The sequence below is a fragment of the Malus sylvestris genome, chromosome 9, assembly GCF_916048215.2.
Source record: "Malus sylvestris chromosome 9, drMalSylv7.2, whole genome shotgun sequence".
Lineage (NCBI taxonomy): Eukaryota > Viridiplantae > Streptophyta > Magnoliopsida > Rosales > Rosaceae > Malus > Malus sylvestris.
In genome coordinates this window covers 4,704,319-4,723,040 of record NC_062268.1, presented here as the reverse complement: position 1 = coordinate 4,723,040, position 18,722 = coordinate 4,704,319, and the positions used below count along the sequence as shown (strand labels likewise).

Below are 18,722 nucleotides of genomic sequence, written 5' to 3'. Positions count from 1 at the left end.
AAAAGCACTTCAGAACGAGCTCGACATCTTTTTGTGAACATGTCTCATAAAACGAACAAACACAACTTTTATCCTATAGCTATGTTTATTTACATGCTTAACTCGATATCTTATCTAATTGAACTGCATAAATTACGGATGATTCCGGCGGCATTTCAATCATATGCCAGCGGAGATCAAGAAAGAACAGCTTTATAGACGACACCCAGCAGGAAAAAGGTGGTGTCTCTATGTAGAAATCTTTGAAATCTCCACCAATAACTTGTGCAGGGCTTGAGGCTTTGAGAAAAAAGGTGAGTGATCAGCGCCTTTCAAGCGAAGGACCTGTTCGGGAGGGCTTTCTTTTATCATGCTCTCCTGGACTGTGGTGGGTATGGCATTGTCTTCAGATGTTTCTATATAGAACCGCCTCACCGAACCATATTTCAAGTCGGATAATGAGAGCTTCTCCAGAACCGGGGCAAATGGAATTGGCCTCATAGAGACGGATGCCAATGCGACATCCTGGAGCAACAGAAGTAAAAGAAATTAGCAAAACTGATAGGGAAAAATGGAAAACCACTTGGATGCTTTTCGTCGGGAGCTTGGTACATTTAAAGAAGTGAGGCATTACCTTGGCAGGACTTTGGTTAAATAACAAATCCTTCAACAACGATTTATCAAGATCAATAGCAGTTGGAGGCCGATCATTCCCATTTGCGTACAAAAATACTTGGGCTTGGCGCATAAGATCGTCTGAACTTGCCTGCAATAATTCTAAGCATTAGTCACTCAACAATTCATATAAACCTTAAATAAGTTATTCAGTTCAGAATTACGATACTCGTGTGTAAATATTCCGTAAAACATAGTGACAGGACGTGAGGCAAAATGCTATTGCAAATTGCAGAGAAGAAAAATGGGTTCTTTTAAGTAGATTCAGAGGATAAACATTAAACAAATCTATCTACACATATTAAGGTTTCAAGGATACGAAATCTAACGTCAAATTTCAGATTTTGAAATCCATTCACCTGAGGGAAATTACAGATTTATCAATTCAAAGACAAAAAGTCTGAGGGAAAACCTGTTGGGAGAACATTTCAAGAGTACTTTGTCCGTTCTTTAACATTGCTGCAGCAATAAAAATGGCCTTTGCGACTTTATCTGGAAACAACTCCATTGCATATGATACACATGCACCACCGAAATCATGACCCGCCAATATTACCTGCATAATACAGCAAACAAAAGAATTGAAACAGAGAAGAAGTTATATACCGAAGACGCATACTAGTCTAAGTACCAAACAATAAATATAGCTCATATTTTTTAGCGCGACTATAGAGCAAGTACATGTTTTTCAGGCATAACTGTTTTAGTTTCGTTTATATGAACATTCCAAAACGAGCTAAGTTATAGAGTCTCAAAGGAGTGCAAAGTCGCAAACTTTACATCCCATAGTTCTTGAAAGCTACACATGCGGCATATCAAATCACCAACAAAGTGAGCACCTTTCGAAAGTTAAAGTGGTGAAATCTCAATTTTACCAATTATAAGTGAGGTTTGGCAGTGAACTAGTGTTAAGATGACCATGGAACAAATTCAAGCTAAAACAGCAGCATAGATAAGATTAGGAATCGGGAAAAGTAATTGGAAAGCAATTGAATATACCTTCTTCCCCTCCGGAAGTTTTTCGAGAAAATCAGAAAGAGGCTTCACGTATTCTGAAAGACTTGTAACGCTGTTTGTATCAGATGAATGAATACCAGAGCCGGTCAAGTCTACGGCAGTAACTTTAAAACCACCCTCCTCTAGAAGTGCAATGGTTTTATACCAACACCAAGCACCAAAGCCACCTCCATGTACAAGGACAAAATGGTTGGTTTCTAGATCATCAAGTTTAACGTCCTATCAAAACACAAAATTTGTTAAGAACCAAAAGAAATTCAACAATGGCAACAATCGAGCACGTCATTGCGGAAACTAGACAATAACTTAATCAAATCAGTGAAAATAAACCGTATTCGAACAATCACAACAAAGGAATTCCATACATCAACACCAGAAACATCACGTCGATTCTCTGCTCCATTATTTACATGATCATGATAGTTTAAACCCGCCACTTCTCGGCATTCGGTAAATAAACATTGACGTAACTTGAAATGCAAGTTAATTCATCCAGAAAGATAAAACAAATTGCAACATATGGAATATAATTAAAACAAAAAATCGAACATCTTTAAGGTACACAAGTACGTATGCAAAAACAGAGGTATACACATGTATAGATATAAATATGCATGTATTTGTCAGTTTGTGCACGTGTGTAAATAGAGAAAAACACCCAGAAGAGGACATTGTTAATTAAGTCCACAATCCACTCCAAGTTCGAAACTTTAATCCAAAAATTAACAAAATTTATCCAAAAATTAACAAAATTTAATCAAAAGTCATTAACACTAACCTGATTGACAAGCTGGTGGGGCTGGAGGAGGGGGTCGGTGAGGGACCTGGCGCGGGAGCTGGAGCTGCGGGGCAGGGCATTGCTGCCCTTCTTGGAGGTGGAATTGGGGTAGCGGAGGGAGGCGGAGCGATCAAAGGGCAGAGAGCCGTTCTGCTGGTGCTGCTGGAACAGAATTGCGGCGGCGAGAGCTTGTTCCTGGATTAGAGCGTCGTCGAGCTTCTCTTTCCGGGAGGATCGGACACGGGTCCAGCGGTTGCTGGAATTGGGTTGCGCCGGCGGGTTGGGTAGGCGCTTTATGGGCTTTCGCTTGGCGGGTTTGGGTGCGAGGATGGCGCAGAGGTTGCCCATTGGGATTGGTAAAGCATGTAGAGGGGGACTGTGAGGGGAGAGAGAGAGAAAGAGAGAGAGAGAGAGAAGTTAAAAGGAGGCAAAGAGGAGGGTGATGACTGATGAGCTGAGAGAGTGGTGGCAAACGGCCGAAGGGTGAGTTGAGAAGGTGGGCTGATTGGGTTGGTCGATGATTGAGGAGGTTTAAATATGTATTTATAGACTAATAGAGAGGGTGTGGAATATTATGGTAAACCAGTAATGAGACTCGGTTTCCTTGGTCACCTATTTTTCTACGATATTTTATAATATTTACACGAAAAATGATGTTAAATTGTGAGATTGTAGAGAAAAAAAAAATTGTGAGATTATAGAGAGTCTCACTTTAAACCGTATCCTTAGCATTTCTCATGGCTAACAACTTCATAACTGTTATTTAGTACTACGGTTTAGTAAGAAGTCTTAGGTTTGATGCTCGCTAAAAACGAATTTGAACCATATTATTGCTAGCTCATTATGAGACTACGTCAACCCCCTCCTTAGTGAAGATACTATCTTTTGTTCACAAAAAATAAAATAAAAAATAAAATAAATTCATAACTTTGGGTTTTCCACTTTTGAACCGAGTCTCATACATTTTTTTTAGGGGTGTGCTATCCACACATCTCATTTTACTTTCCACACACCCTATTTTACTTCTCACACACCCTTTTATAATTTATGTCCGTTGATCTTCTTCAATTCATCCAATCCGACAGCCGAAAATTAAAAAAGTGTGTGAAAAGTAAAATGGGATGTGTGGATATCATATCATTTTTTTATCGCTTGGTGATTAAGATAACATTTTATATTGAATTAGTCAACTTATTGACTCTAGTTAATCTAATTTTTAAACTTTTTTTTTTTACAAATTAATTCTCTAAATTACTATGTAAATAGGTTTAAATTTGACTGCCAATGCAAAAGCGAACCTGCTCACAATTTTAACCAATTAGTTTAACTCACGTTTTTTTAGAAAGTAGGAAGTGGATCACACCTCATTTCAAATCAAACTCAACGCTCAACCCCACCGTAACATGTGAGCCAGTAACTTGAAGAGAAATTAAGGGAAATTTAAAATTTTAATAATAGTATCCTTTGTTATTTCAAACTTTCTAAGCTTCTGAATTTATTTACATTTGAGAAATGTTCATTCACGCACATATTATACATGGTGAATATATCTAAGAATGTTATTATTACCGCTTTAAAATAGTTAATCTGCACTAAAAATTTAGGAGAAAAATATATAGGAATATAGGTTTTTGTTCATTTAAATCTTTCTTTACTTGCATTTTGTTTATATATAGATATAGGCAACAAATCCATTATTGGGTATCATAAAATAAACAACTAAATATAGTATGTTGTTGTTCATAGTGATAATTATTTAGGTACCCACCTCTCATCATTGCGATGGAATTTTGTGGTGGCCTCTTTTTTCTTCAATGATGATGAAATACTCTCTAACAAGAAAAAACAAAACATAAAAGTTGTCCTTCGTACTCATCCTCACTAATGAATTACGGTTCGTAGTTATGGCTCACTAATGAATTAGGGTTCGTAGTTATGGGATTGAGATTCTCCCTTTGAATCTTACATTCTACTTATCATGAATTGAGAATTCGAACTGTTCAATTTAAATTATGATGTTCTCATTAGTCAATTTAAATTATATTCAACTTAAATCGTGCAATTCATATTTCTCAATTCGTCAGCTCTAGAATATGAAGTCCGGAGAGTATCTCAAATCAATTTGTAGTTGTGAGATTTCGTTAACTTAAGGCCAACTCATTTAAATAGAATTTGATACTATGATTTGTCTTAAAACTTGAAACCAGAACAACTTTGATTTGATTTTTTATGTCGTGTCGGCGTTGGGGGTCCCTGACGTTGATGTTTTGGGAAAGAGACTAATTTCAGCATTTCCGGTGAGCAATTAATCAGTTAATTCCTTAGGACTCATACTTTGTCAGTTTCTAGCAAGCAGCAACTACCATGCCCAAAATTTATTCTTCCTTCCGACATTAAATTTTTAGAAAAATTAATGAAAAGAGTTTGAAAATTTTGAGTTTTAACAATAGTGATAAAATAATGGGTAAAGTAAATAGTATTATGATTGATTTTTTAGTGTAAAAATGTGGTTTTTCGTTAAAGTGAACAGTACCAGGAGTTTTTCGTTAAAGTTTCCTAAATTTTTTTCACTCATTTTGTTCGTGACTTTTCTGTAGTTTTTGTTATTAATTAATTTGTGTTAAGTTTATAACAATAAAATTAATAAAAATTAAATTTATTAACACGTGTCAATTAATGATAGATGCTACAAAGAGGCTGCACAAAAAATGGGTGTAGAAGATTTGAACTCCTTCATTCTAACCATCACAATACAACATTGTGTTGCTAATTCACTTATATTGTAATGTTATCGATTCAATCATATTATAGTACGTGTATTTACTTAATTAGTTATATGTCAATGAAATAGAAAAAATGTATATCATTTTTCTTTCCATGCACACCTCTATTGGTTTTTGGCTTTTAAATCAACTAAAATAAAGTAGAATCAAAGAACAAAAGTAAACATAAATAAAAGGAGTGTGTATGTAGGAAGAGAAAAATGTTGTGCATAAATCATTTCCTATGAAACATCAACTGTGCGGTTTATTTTACTTATGATATTATAATATGTACGTACATATAATAATAACATTATGTAGCAGTATAATTATCTCGCCCCAAAAAATTTCAACAAGGAAGCCACCAAACAAGTGATACGTACGATTACGATCCAACTGAACTCAGTAACCCGATGCACATTCAAAAAAAGATACGGTTAATTTTTATAACAAATTTGAATGGTAAATGGGATACGTACTTTAAATTTATCATAAGTAACAACTGTTAGACTTAATGTGAATCATATAAAAGACCTCCCCAACAATATCACAAATGTCATGACAAATATGAAGGAAAAGGGAAGGGAAAGATGCTAAGAGTGTCACAAATATTATAGCTTTTTCCAACTTATAACACAAAGAATCGGAGCTATAATATGGATCTTAGATACCATTATTTTGATAATCCTCTTAATTGGACTGGAAGTCTGTTATTTGATGATATGACAAGAGTCTTTATAACTCGAACTATCTGTAACAACTCTTTGAGCTAGTTTTTGGGTGATCGATCGCCTTATGTTACCCAAAAAAAAAAAAAAAATTTGACAACTTCAATCAATTCTAGTACCAAATACTTTTAATTTTTGCCAAATTTCCAGTACTGTCAGGGAGGAACTTTTTAGGTTTATTTAGCTATATATCATTAAGAGTGTTCTTGTGAGGAGGAAATTCTCAACAACCAAAGAACAAGGGAAAGGTTGCACTCATTCTTTATACACCAAATTTTAGCTGGAAAAGGATTGATCTCATGATATGAGCAATAGAAAAGCTAAGACAATGTAGCACATCAAAATTTGTAACAAATTAATCAAGATTACAATTTTGAACATGATCAACATGGTCTCTACTTGATAAGAGAATGTCTCGAGTTCTATTCATATAGATGCTAGAACGATATACACATATAATATATATATATATGTATGTATGTATGTATGTATGTATGTATGTATGTATGTATTTTTAATAAGTTTGATATTAAGTTGTGACCCATTATAGATTAAGTGACTAACTGCTTGTTATTTAAGTGTAAATATCATATCGTCTGACAAACAAAAAAAAACACCAAAATCACAACTACAAGTGGTGCATGTAACGTAAAAGTGATCTATTTTTCCCAAAAAAGTGTAACACTATTTCTTAATCTAAATTTCTGGTTTGTTTTAAGTATTCAGAAAGAATTGAAAATGTTGTATTATTTTCTATGATCAGTAGGTAGATGAGTAGCATGATTGCTTTGGTTATGCCACATAAATAAAGTTGGTTGGGTCCAGAATTAAGTTTTGATATGTATATTTTCTGGCAGTACTAGTAGTACTGCTCGACGTTTCCCTCTTTCTTTTCAAGCAAGGCATGCATGGGGTGGTGGGAAGTAGTGGTTTGCAGATTTCGTATATCAATGCCCATCCAACCTCCACAGTCCATACTTTAATTAATCTTCCACCTTACCTACCGACTGCACACATCTCTCTCATCTCTCTCCTCCACAGCCCAGCCGGTTAATTAGACCATCTTTAACCGAGAGTTGGCCAGATAGTTCGTTTTAGCAATCTGGCTCTCTAAGATATTAATATTTTAATGAACAGTACATGGTCATATTTACCTCCGTCTCCAACCGAGGGCCAAAGGGCCATATAGCTCGTTTTAGCCCTGTCACGAAAAACCGTCTCAAACCGAGGACCAAACATAATTTATTATTTAAATTTAAAAATACAACAACTTAAATTCAAATCCAACAACAACTTAAATTTAAAAACTACAATGGTAATTGGCCCAAAAAACCAAAAAAATTATAACTTAAATTTAATGAATGGTTTAGGTATTTATAGAAAAAAAAAATTTGAATTTTTAAGAATTAAAAAAAAATTATTCGCCCAAAAAACCAAAAAAAAAAAAATGAATACAATGGCTAGCTGACTAGCCGTTGTATTCAAAATTTTTTTTAAGCAGTGACACACCCCGATCCTAGAATCAAGGTGTGACGGCCAGCACGCCTTGATTCTAGGATCGGGGTGTGTCAACAACATAATAAGAATGCATCAATATAACAGGTGACATAATGAATCAACCGGAGACCTTGCAGCTGTCATGTACGGTTAATTCTATAGCTCAATATCCAATCCAACCGAAGTCACCACTGTGACCTGTACGGTGCTACTCTGCACATAAACCGAAACTACCTAAAGTAGTCTGTACGATAAGAATGGTGTAAGAATACGCTCTAGTGCTTTTCTCATCAACAGCTGTATAATAATCTAAGATCACCTATAAGTCGGAACCACCTCTAATGGTCTGTATGACATGTCGGAACCCTCTAATGGTCTGTACGACATGCACCTACTTGGATCCAAGGTGAGCATGTGGTGCGGGGTGAATAATATAAGCACTAACACCAGGGGTGCAGGTTATGAGCTCTCAACACAATTCACATCATCAATAAATCGTATGAACAATATAACTCACCTGATACTCACATGTGCGTCCACATCACCATTTAACATAATATGCAACAATTACTAATTCATATATTTCATATATACGTATGCATGACATACTTTCTGGTTTTTGATAAAGATTGGTGATTTGAGATATTTGAAGAATTATATGCATATTATGTTATTTTCTGGGAAAGTATACAGGTTTTACAGCGAGGGGTTAGAAATGTTATTAAATGAAATGTTTTCGAAAAGTTTTGTTTTACTGACCCACTCAATCTTGTTTTGCGCCCCTCCAGGTTCTAGTTAGCAGCGTTGGTGGCCCACGAGGATTCCCACGGCGTACTGACAGACTACATAAATGTAGGACTCACCTTTGGGTGTTGTAATTTATGTATAGTCATACTTGACTGCACCTAGTACTTATGCTCTGATACCAAACTGACACACCCCGATCCTAGAATCAAGGCATGACAGCCAACACGCCTTGATTCTAGGATCGGGGTGTGTCAAGCAGTCATGTCGGTTATAACCACCAGGATTGCTCTATTTCTGCAGCTAGCCCTTTGGCCCTTTCATATTTCGTGGGGCCCACGAGCCCTCTGGCCTAGCCCTATGTTTGAGACGATTTTCGGGCTATTTTCGGCCCTTTGGCCCTTTGGACCCTTCTGTTGGAGATTACCTTAATTTCTTTATCTAGTCATTTTATATCATAAGAATTGGACGTGAAGAACAAAGTGTTGGTTGTTGACTACCTGATGCATTCTTTCTTATCCTTTATCCAAGCTTGGAACCAATAGTGTAAGAAAAACTTACACATGTAGAGTTATAATGGAAGATTTGATGCAAAAATGAGTGCACTGGCGTTCTAGGATTTTGGTGAACCGAAGACCTACAGATGTCCCAGTTAGAAGATGCATCTATGAGATGGAGGCTTAGGGCAAAATGGATAGATGAAGACCTTAGAAAACTTGGAAATAGACTATACGAAAAGATATGGAGTACTTGGAGTTAACAGATCGAAAGACTTAGGCGCAAAACCGAGCGCAATAATATTCTAGGATTTATACAACCGACCCTACTTAATAAAATAAGGCTTCATTGTTGTTTTATCTAGTTGTCCCTAATTAGTATATGGATGAGGTTCATCGGTTAGCTGCAGCAAAAATATATTACAATGGAAAATGAGAGTGGGAAAAGTAATGTGATTTCTTATCTAACAGACAATGTTTTGCGGGGAGAAAATGCGATGATGAGTAAGTTTGATCGGTCTATTACATCGTTTGGACATGTTTGAGAATTGAGACTGTTTATGTTAATACGTTTGATAGAATACTTGAAAGAGTTTCTAGGTCTTTGAAGTTGTTTTTTAAGAAGCACTTCTTAAAAAAACTTGGGTAATAGTAAAAATTTCAACGTGTTTCTAGCAAAAACACCTATAAAGCAAAAGTACTTCCTATAAAAGCAATATCATTCTAATAAATCTTGGCTGGTGTTTGGACCGTTTTGGTCCACCAATAACACTCCTGAACTCAAATGTTGGACTAGAGTTATAAATAATCAGGTCCGTTTGTCCCTAGTTGAGGAGAGATACATTACATTCTTCTGAATGTTTGGTCCACCAACAACGTGACAAATTCTTATTGGATATGTGGATCACTTTTTGAACACATGACAAACATTTTTTGGTCAAACGACGCTACCAAGACTATAAATAAATAGTTGCAAAGAGAATCTCGCTCTTCTGATAAACGATCCAAAACCAAGCCATATCACAGCCATCCCTGTCCAGTACTCAACTCATTCCAATGCTATTCATATGTAAATGCATATATGTGTATATGCTTTCACTCCGTCATGTGAAAACCTGAGAATTAATGGGTAAATTTGTCCACAACTCATATAAATTTAGGACCACTTGAGCTTTTGGTTCCATTGGGGATTCTGCAACTGGAGAGAAAAATGCGCAAATGCATCATAGCAAAGCATATGTTAGATGGAAGCTACAACCTATAGCCTTCAGTCAGCAGATGCAGGCTCAACAATTATCTAATACAAAAGCTTGTGAATATATAATCATGGCATGCATGATAAGCACATGATCCTAATAACCTTCGTGCAAAGCTACACGTGGCAAAGACCCAATTGGCCACGACCAGGCTTTAAAAGATTTGAGCACATGAAAACGAGCTGATCATTTGAAGTAAAGAACACTAGAAGTACTAGACAGAACATTTCTAAACTTATTAGGAGATTTGTTCGCCTTTTGTTTCTATACTTTTCAAACCTTATTGGCATTTGGTTGACTCGTGGTCCAAGGTTTCTCGGATCGGCATGTCACTCGAAGAAATTTTTTTTGATCTTGAGGCATCAATCATTATCATAGTTCGCGGGGGCGTGGGGGGCTCTAGTTGGCAAAATGTTACGCGTGCATGATTATGAGACTCACATGCATCTAGATATGGGGGTGACGTTTTTAAAAAGAATGCTAAAGTTAGTGACGCATGACTGATTCTTAGCCGTTGATGCATGTGGCAATGCTGGTTGAGAATCACTAATGTGAGTAAAAAGTGGTCGTAACATATGTTTAGGGTTTTACAAGTCAAGGAAGGGTGAAACTTGCATGCTATTCATACTATGTCCAACGGTACAGATATTCGATCCACATACATCAACGGTTAAGAATCTTACGCGCACTGGGAACAAACCATAGCAAACCGTCTAAAATATTGATATAATCCCGATATTTCCATCGAAATTTCCGTGTTTTTTTACTACCGATATTTCCGATATCATCGATATTTTAGACCTTGATAGGAACTCTATGTGGTACTAAGTCACTCATGTATCTTACCATGCAATGTACAAAGTGTAAAATATTGTACTAATTCATTAATACTACATATTTTCTACACTCACAATGTTTGCCAGCTCGCTATATAATCAACTTACACCCGTTAAATCCATCATGCAATGCATTTCCTTCCAATTTTTTATAATAACCTAATAGATAATTGACTAAATAAACATCCTGCAAAGTTTTAATAAAAAATTCCAAGTTTTTCTTACAATTTCCGTGGTTTTTATTCAATTTTTATCGATATCGATAATATTCCGATATTTCCATTGAAATTTCCGTGTTTTTGGACTACTAATATTTCCGATATCATCGATATTTTAGACCTTGCCGTTAACCATACAAGGCTACAACCCCTAAAAATAGTTTGCCAATCCAACGCCTTATTGGGCTAAGCTAGCAACCCAATGATTGAGCCATGGGCATCATAGGCCTGGATCTTACATAGATGGCAGCAGCAAGTGGGCCTACTGGTCGGGGGCTAAGACCTAACATTTGAGGTTACGTGGTCATTAGTTGTCTTTGAGTTCTTCTAAAATCCGATAAATCCGCCCCCACCTCCTCCTCTCCCTCTCCCTCCCTCTCTAAACTCAGAGGTCAGCTTCCTCCGCAGCGACGCGGGATACCAAAGGTCAAATCTCTCTCCCTCTCTTTCTCTCTCAAATTTGAGAATTTATACATGCAACATGAATTCATATAGTATTTTACACGTACTAGGAACTACCTTTGACAATTCGATTTGCTGTGTTCCAAAGTTTTGATATCTGTTGGATGATGAAATCTGTTTGTTTCCCCAGAAAATAACGTAGGAAAAATACCAACTTGTAAAAACTAAAATGTTCGAATAATTCCACTTGGTTATTGGTTTGGTGGGTTCATTTGGTATTCTATTTGTTACATGGGGAGTAAAATTTAAAGTTTGCAATTCTAAATAGATGGTAGGTGAGTTTCTTGTTGCAGCTTGTAGAGAAGCAGAATATTTTTTATTTATTTATTATTCTCTAAAAATACGGTAAGCATTAGCTTACATATTAACTAGCTCATTGAGGGCGAGCTTTGGCATAATGGAAATGTTGCTTCTTTGTGACCGAAAGGTCATGGATTTGAGTCATGAAAACAGCATCTTTGCAAAATAAGGTTAAGGCTACATACTATAGACGTTCCGCCAATCCGTTTGCGAGGAGCCTTGTTGGCTTGGGGTCACCCTTTACTGTGCGGATGTAATTCTTCAATTAAGTTGCAATCTCAGATGATTTTGTTTCTTGTACTTCGTAAGTAGTTTTGAATTTTCTTTCAGAAGGTGGTGTCTTTCGCAAGTTCTGTTGAACAACGCTTGAGCTAATCCTTTTGTTTTGTAATGACTTATTGGACCTAACAAAATACTAACTTGAATTAGTGAATAAAACAGTAAAGCAAGCATGAGAGAAGAGAATTTAACGGGGTTCGGCTGTGTGTGACTACTTGCAAAGGAAGTGGAAATTAGTAGTGATACAGCCACGGGTATATGGAACGATACAATTACAAACGATCACCAATAATCAAGGAAAGAATTATGATGTAAATAAGCTACAAGATGAATTTCTCTATTTTTTTAATTATGCACATTGACAGTTTCTGTGGATCATGTGGTGCATATAATGTTTCATAAAGTAGTGCACTTGTGTGTAAATAATTATTGAGAAAGGCTATTTTTTCCGTCTTGTTGAAAAGATCATTGTTTCCATACTGCCCACAACTTGCAGGGAAGTAGAGAAAGGGAATGATTGAGGGTTCTGTAGAACGTGGGGAAACTGACCTTGTTAGACGGGTAGTAGAAACCGGTCATTCTAAGAAGATAATAGCTTATGATCAAGAGTACTAGTTCCTTCACAATGCCCAAGGGTGAAGTCCAAGTTAATCTCTTAGTGAATGCAGCACCTCGGCCTTCCATTGTTAGAATTATGGAGACAGGTGCAGAAACAACCAAAAATCGTGTGCGGTCAAATCAAGTGTTGAAAAAGAAAAGAAGAAGGAGACGTAGGATGAAGAAGCCAAATTTACTGCAAGATACAGGTCTAGCTGAGAACCTGCCTCGGGAATATGGTCAAAGCGACACTAATCATATGCATAGATTGTCAACTTTAAGTCTATCTGATGAAAGAAGTGATGACATTGTAGTTATTTCATCAGGAGGTGTTAAAACCATGAATGAAGAGGACAACAGATCAGGGATTTCAAATATCTCAATTGTAAGAACACCTGTTTGCGATACAGAGAAAAAGCTTCTTATTCTTGATATAAATGGACTACTTGCGGATATAGTCTCTCCTCCTCCGAAGGGACTTGCATCTGACATACGAATTCAACGGCGAGCAAGTGAGAAATTTTCTGTATTATTGTTTCACTTATAAACTCTAATACTTCATTATTCTTCGTCTTTAATTGCGTCATTACTTTCTTTGTCCAGTTTTCAAGAGGCCCTTCTATCTTGATTTTCTTAAGTTCTGCTTTGAGCGTTTCGAAGTGGGTGTGTGGTCTTCAAGATCCAAGTAAGTTTGTTATCCTTTCTTTCTTTCGTTTGGCTTTTATTCACTTATTCTTTTATTTTAAATTTAAGAACTTTTATTTTCGTTTCTGCCTCTGTTTACTTTAGCAATATCTCGGTTTGTTAACTTATCCATTAGTTTTAGGAATAGTTAGTGACAGCAATACCTATTAATTTGTTGAAGGAGAATTGTGGAAAAAGTGATTGATTATCTGATGGGTGATATGAAGCACAAGTTGCTGTTTTGTTGGGTAAGTGCTTATATCCCTGTTCGTTTTGGGCATCATCTAACATTTTGTATGTAGAAATTGCAATAACATTCTCGATTCAACCTTTATTGCTTGCTCTTATCCTCAATTACTGTTTGGGATGATATTGCAATGAGTCAAAATTAAAGAATTTTCATGAATCTTTATGATTCGTATGGCATGCAAATCGTTGTCTAGATATTATTACTATGTCTATTGATTATTTCTTTGTTATGTCAAGATGAGTCGTCCTTTTTTCTCGGCTAATTACTTTGGTGACAGAGAATCAAATTATCACTAGATAGATTCCTTTTCCTACCAATGGGCTCCTGCAACCATAAAATAGCTCAAACATTGATTTCCTTGCATCCGAGTTGTGGACATCTTGATGGATTTTATGATGGCGTTGCAGGATCTATCCCACTGCACTGCAACAGGGTTCAGGACGCTAGAAAATAGGCATAAGACCTTGGTTTTTAAGGAGCTGAGGAGAGTATGGGAAAAACAAGAGCCTGGTCTTCCGTGGGAGAAGGGTGCATATAATGAATCAAACACAGTGTTGTTGGATGATTCTCCCTACAAAGCCTTGCTTAATCCTGTAAGCTTCAGTTTTAATTCATCTGTTCTCTTCTTTTGGATACTTATTTAAGTAATTCTAAATTTTGATTTTGTATTGAACTCTTCTCTCATAGGCACATACTTCAGTGTTTCCGTATCCATTCACGTTCCAGCGAGGGAGCGACACTTCATTAGGTAATAAAATATATTCCTTACTGCTTTCTATCTTTCTTTTAAAGTTTGCAAATGATGAAGTTTTGAGAAATGTTGGGAGGGGACACACTTGTTGGATTTTCCGAGTTCATCGTTCTTTAGTATCAATCCTCTGGTTCATTTGAATGTGGTTATCTGCGCAAAAACAAGTTCGCCAGAAATATACTAGAAAAAGAGAATGTAAGAGTTATTCAGAAGTTCATACAAATTGACTTGTCAGCTACCTCCAATATAAGGAGATGGAGTTGTACATTACATGCGAAGAGAACCTTCACATTGTTTGCTTACTAAGAATTTTCATAACTTGTTGGTTAGAAAGTAAACGGCCAATGTTACGGGAGAAGAGGAACTGAAATTAGCAGGACGCCCTTTTGTTAAATAATGCATCTTTCCTAGCTCCACTCCTTGATGACAGAAATATTTACTTTGCACTTGGGTTGCTTTATTTTGGTTTTTTTTGAATGGTATCAAATGTCATTCTTTTCAACGGGTTGGAGGCAAATGATAAATATAAATGACCGTAATGCATGGCAGGTCCTGGAGGTGATATTCGGGTCTATCTGGAAGGGTTGGCTGCAGCTGAAAATATACAGGAGTTTGTAGAGCAACAGCCTTTTGGCCAAGGACCTATTAATGAAAGTAGTGCATCTTGGCCATTCTACCTCAAGGTTCTTAGAAAGGTGTATACTTTAGAAACCGCCAACATAACTTGTAATTCTACGGTGAAGGGTTAGGTATGCAAAACTCGTTACTTGTATTTTTGCTGTGGCGATCCTTTGTATCTTCGGCGGAGCTCTGCTCTCATCCCCGAAAGGAGTACTCTTCCGAAGCTTTGCCAGAACAAGTGGAGCTGGTTATTTGCCAAAACAGACGTAGCTTGTAGGAAAATTGACGGCTTGAAAAAACTGTAATCGAAGTGTTCATTGGAACAAATATTGGAAATTTACTTTCTGGTAGATCCATTTTTCGAAGTTGTTTCCATTTCAGATCAGATATTGACATTCACATGGTGGGTTTTATGTTAATTTTCTTGAATGCTGAAGAGGGATTAGTTGCATATAAGTGCAAGGAACATCTAAGAGTAGTGTTGTTTTGCTCACCACATATTTATTATAAAACCAGAAATCTATCGAACTAGCTTTTAGCCTAGCGGTAATTCTCTTCCTAATGTTTGCATGCTTTTTACGATAACTTGCCTGCTGTGCGTGATTAACGTGGATGGGGTTGGGGTCCATGTTGTTAGTAAGTTCCTCTCCCTATTAGAACATGTTAAATGGAATCTTATTGCATTTTTTTTTTAATAGAGTGATAATGTTAATGAGTTAGAATTAATAGAGTGATAAGATATCGAACATATTAGATGTTGCATAAAACCCAAGATATGCAATTTTTTATTGAAGGTTTTACATGCCTGCCAGTTTATTAATCTAATCTTCCTACCATTCAAAAACAAATAATACCAACTACCAAGATATATACAATCTCCACGCAAGTGATGGAGACATTACATGGGATGAAGTCTCTCTACCCATGAGTGCCATTGATTTTTCCCATACGTGCTTTGGATGATGACTTCGCATGCACTGTGCAACAGGCGGATGTACGACTGTCGCTGTCTCCTGCATATTTTCATCAAAATTGTACTATGCCCTCCGTTTTCTTTAACATCTCTACCTAAATTTGACAACAAAGCTACCGCGTACCACAACTTGTTGAAACACTCATGACTTTGTGATGCCATAATGTTCTCTCTTCCTCAACATTTTAGCTAAAGGTGTTGACTCTTCGACCATTCTGCGTCGAGTTCCCATTCCTCCTCTTGAACTTTCCCCACAAATCTCACACAAGAAAAAGTTTACATATATATATATATATATATATATATGTATATAAGTTTATAGATAGGGACATTATACAAAAGATCATCCCATATGTGTACTGTAAGTTTGTACTCGATTTGAAGGGGGCTGACATGAAATCATGATGCAGCTGCATGGTTCACAAAAATCGTTATGGCAATTCTGAGATTCGGACGATGAAAACAAGGACATACATATAACAACACATGGGGGGCCATGCACTAGGAAAAAACCAAGATGGGGCTGGGGCTCCAATGGTTTGATTAGGAAAGGGACTTGGGTGTCAACCTAAAGTATCGTTCTCGGAGATTGTGTGGAGTTCACGATACGCAGACGGATGAGGAGGTCTTTTTCTTTGAAATTGTTTTGCAATTTTAACCACTTGAAATCGTCAAAATTGCATCAAGTTTTTCTTATACTGGAATTATATACATTCAAACTTGTTGTCAGACATGGCATGTGATGTAGGCGACTTTCGATCCCAATTACCTGGCAAACTGATTTGGATGTTTGGTGCTCGACATATTCCCTACCGCATCTTATAAACTAATGAATTTAATCCCACTAATATCACTCTTCTCAGTACACGTGACACTTGCTATTATTTATTATTTATAATTCTAATTATATTCCAAGTCCCTGTATTATACAACAGTCATGTGATTGGTAATAATTCAAACTCTCGTTCTTCCCGTATAGAATAGCAAAAATACACACTTGATGAAGAAGCACAGTGTTGGCTTGTTTTGCTTCACATAATTAAAAACTAAAAATTAGAGAGAAGCTTTCAAATAATTGAGTTGTATGGTTTGGTTTTCTTGCACCCCAAGTTTAGATATGGTGTAATGTTAGGTTGACTAAATTTTTACACCATATTTGCAAATCATTTGATGTATTACTAATAAAAAATAAGCACATTAATCAATACTTGAGCAATAATACAATCATCGTCAACCACGTTATATGGTTTACAAAATATAGTTTAAATAAATGATCTCCCTAGAATTACCCCTAATATATTTGATGAAGGCTCTCACCCTCACGTGCAATCAGGGGATAAGATATGCTTCGTACATTGACTTCATTAGCCAAATTGAACAAAACCCTCTAACGTGGAACTATTGCATATATATATATTCATACACACCTTGTTTAACGGACACACAATTTTGGGTCCTCCATGAAATTCTATATATATATATATATATATATATATATATATATATATATATTCATACACAACTTGTTTAACGGATACACAATTTTGGGTCCTCCATGAAATTCCTAAATAAGAATATTGAGAATAGGAACCGACCCTACTATAAATCTCCCTCATTGTGATTTAGTGCACATGTGATTGTTTGTTTTATACACTTAATTAATTAAAGGAGTAATTAGGTTTTCATCCTTATTTTTACTACTCTATTGATTAAAACCTTATTACTTTTCAATTTTTGATCAAGGTCCTTTGTATTAATAATATCATTAATTATTTCAATAATAAAATATTTTTTATTTCTAAATATATTCATTTAATATTAAAAATGTTACAATTAGTATATTTATATTTATGGCTAAATTTTTATCATATATTTTTATTTTTAGTTTGTACCCATTTTTAATTTGCAACCCTTTTTTAATTTGTACCAATTTTCCTTTCAATTTTAATTTGTACCCATATATTAATTTCTTTTTGTGCCCATATTTTTTAAAGTTTTATTTGTATTGTACCCATATTTTTTTATTTATTTGTACCCATTTTTATTTTTGCTAAATGTACCCATTTTGAAGAATGTACCCATGTTTTGATACAATAATTTTTTGGTTATTTTTTATGAATGTACCCATGTTTACACACACACACACACACAATAGTATATTTATATTTTAATATTTTTAATCCCACAAATTATGTTTTTTATTTAAAATCTCATTACTATAAACAACTATAAATTTTAATTTTTAATTTAAAAAATATAGTAACGTACATAGAAATAAATTATCAATTAATTTTAGGGACTTGGATTAAAAATTGAAAACCAACAAAGTTTCAATCAAAGATTATTCATAATTAGGGACCGCATCCAAAGTCTCCCTTAATTAAATTATTGGGAAATTATCCCATTTTGTTGACTTTTACAAAGCTCCTAATTTTGTTGACGGGTAATGTTAGAACGACTAAATTTATAGACAAAATTTGTAAACTAAATGATGAATCACCTATAAGAATGAGCACGTTTATCAACGCTTAAGTCATAATCCAATCATCAAGTTCCATGTTATTTAGTTTACAAAATTTTATTTACAAATTTAGTCTCCTTAGCATTACTCTTTTGTTGACTTTCATAAATCTCCTAATTTACTTATACAATTCCTTAGCATTACTCTTTTGTTGACTTTCATAAATCTCCTAATTTACTTATACAATTGGTGATTTGATGATGAGAACTTGTGGGTGGATATTTGGAGATCATGTGCCAATCATGGTGGGTGGAGGCTGCGATGCTTCTTCTTGGAACCTAGTTTAGGATTATGATG

The 18,722-nt window shown here is 35.5% G+C and overlaps 2 protein-coding genes across 3 annotated transcripts; one reads left to right on the top strand and one right to left on the bottom strand.

The window, feature by feature from the left end:
- Positions 1–8: 8 nt before the first annotated feature.
- LOC126582823 (putative methylesterase 11, chloroplastic) lies at positions 9–2,980 on the bottom strand. Its single transcript, XM_050247032.1, has 5 exons — positions 2,450–2,980; positions 1,654–1,890; positions 1,067–1,210; positions 614–745; positions 9–504 (listed from the first exon to the last, which is right to left on the bottom strand). Exons 1-5 carry the CDS (start codon positions 2,795–2,797, stop codon positions 229–231), a joined length of 1,137 nt encoding a protein of 378 aa, XP_050102989.1. The 5' UTR covers positions 2,798–2,980; the 3' UTR covers positions 9–228.
- An 8,304-nt stretch (positions 2,981–11,284) lies between these two features.
- On the top strand, positions 11,285–15,296 carry LOC126582825 (uncharacterized). 2 transcript variants are annotated; one of them, XM_050247036.1, is made up of 8 exons: positions 11,285–11,413; positions 12,525–12,834; positions 12,952–13,137; positions 13,229–13,310; positions 13,491–13,557; positions 13,967–14,152; positions 14,247–14,307; positions 14,860–15,296. In XM_050247036.1, the coding sequence occupies exons 2-8, from the start codon at positions 12,627–12,629 to the stop codon at positions 15,057–15,059; spliced, it is 990 nt and encodes a 329-aa protein (XP_050102993.1). In that variant the 5' UTR covers positions 11,285–11,413; positions 12,525–12,626; the 3' UTR covers positions 15,060–15,296. The 2 variants fall into 2 exon arrangements, with proteins under 2 accessions (XP_050102993.1, XP_050102992.1); XM_050247035.1 differs by having other exon boundaries at positions 12,525–13,137.
- Positions 15,297–18,722: the final 3,426 nt, after the last annotated feature.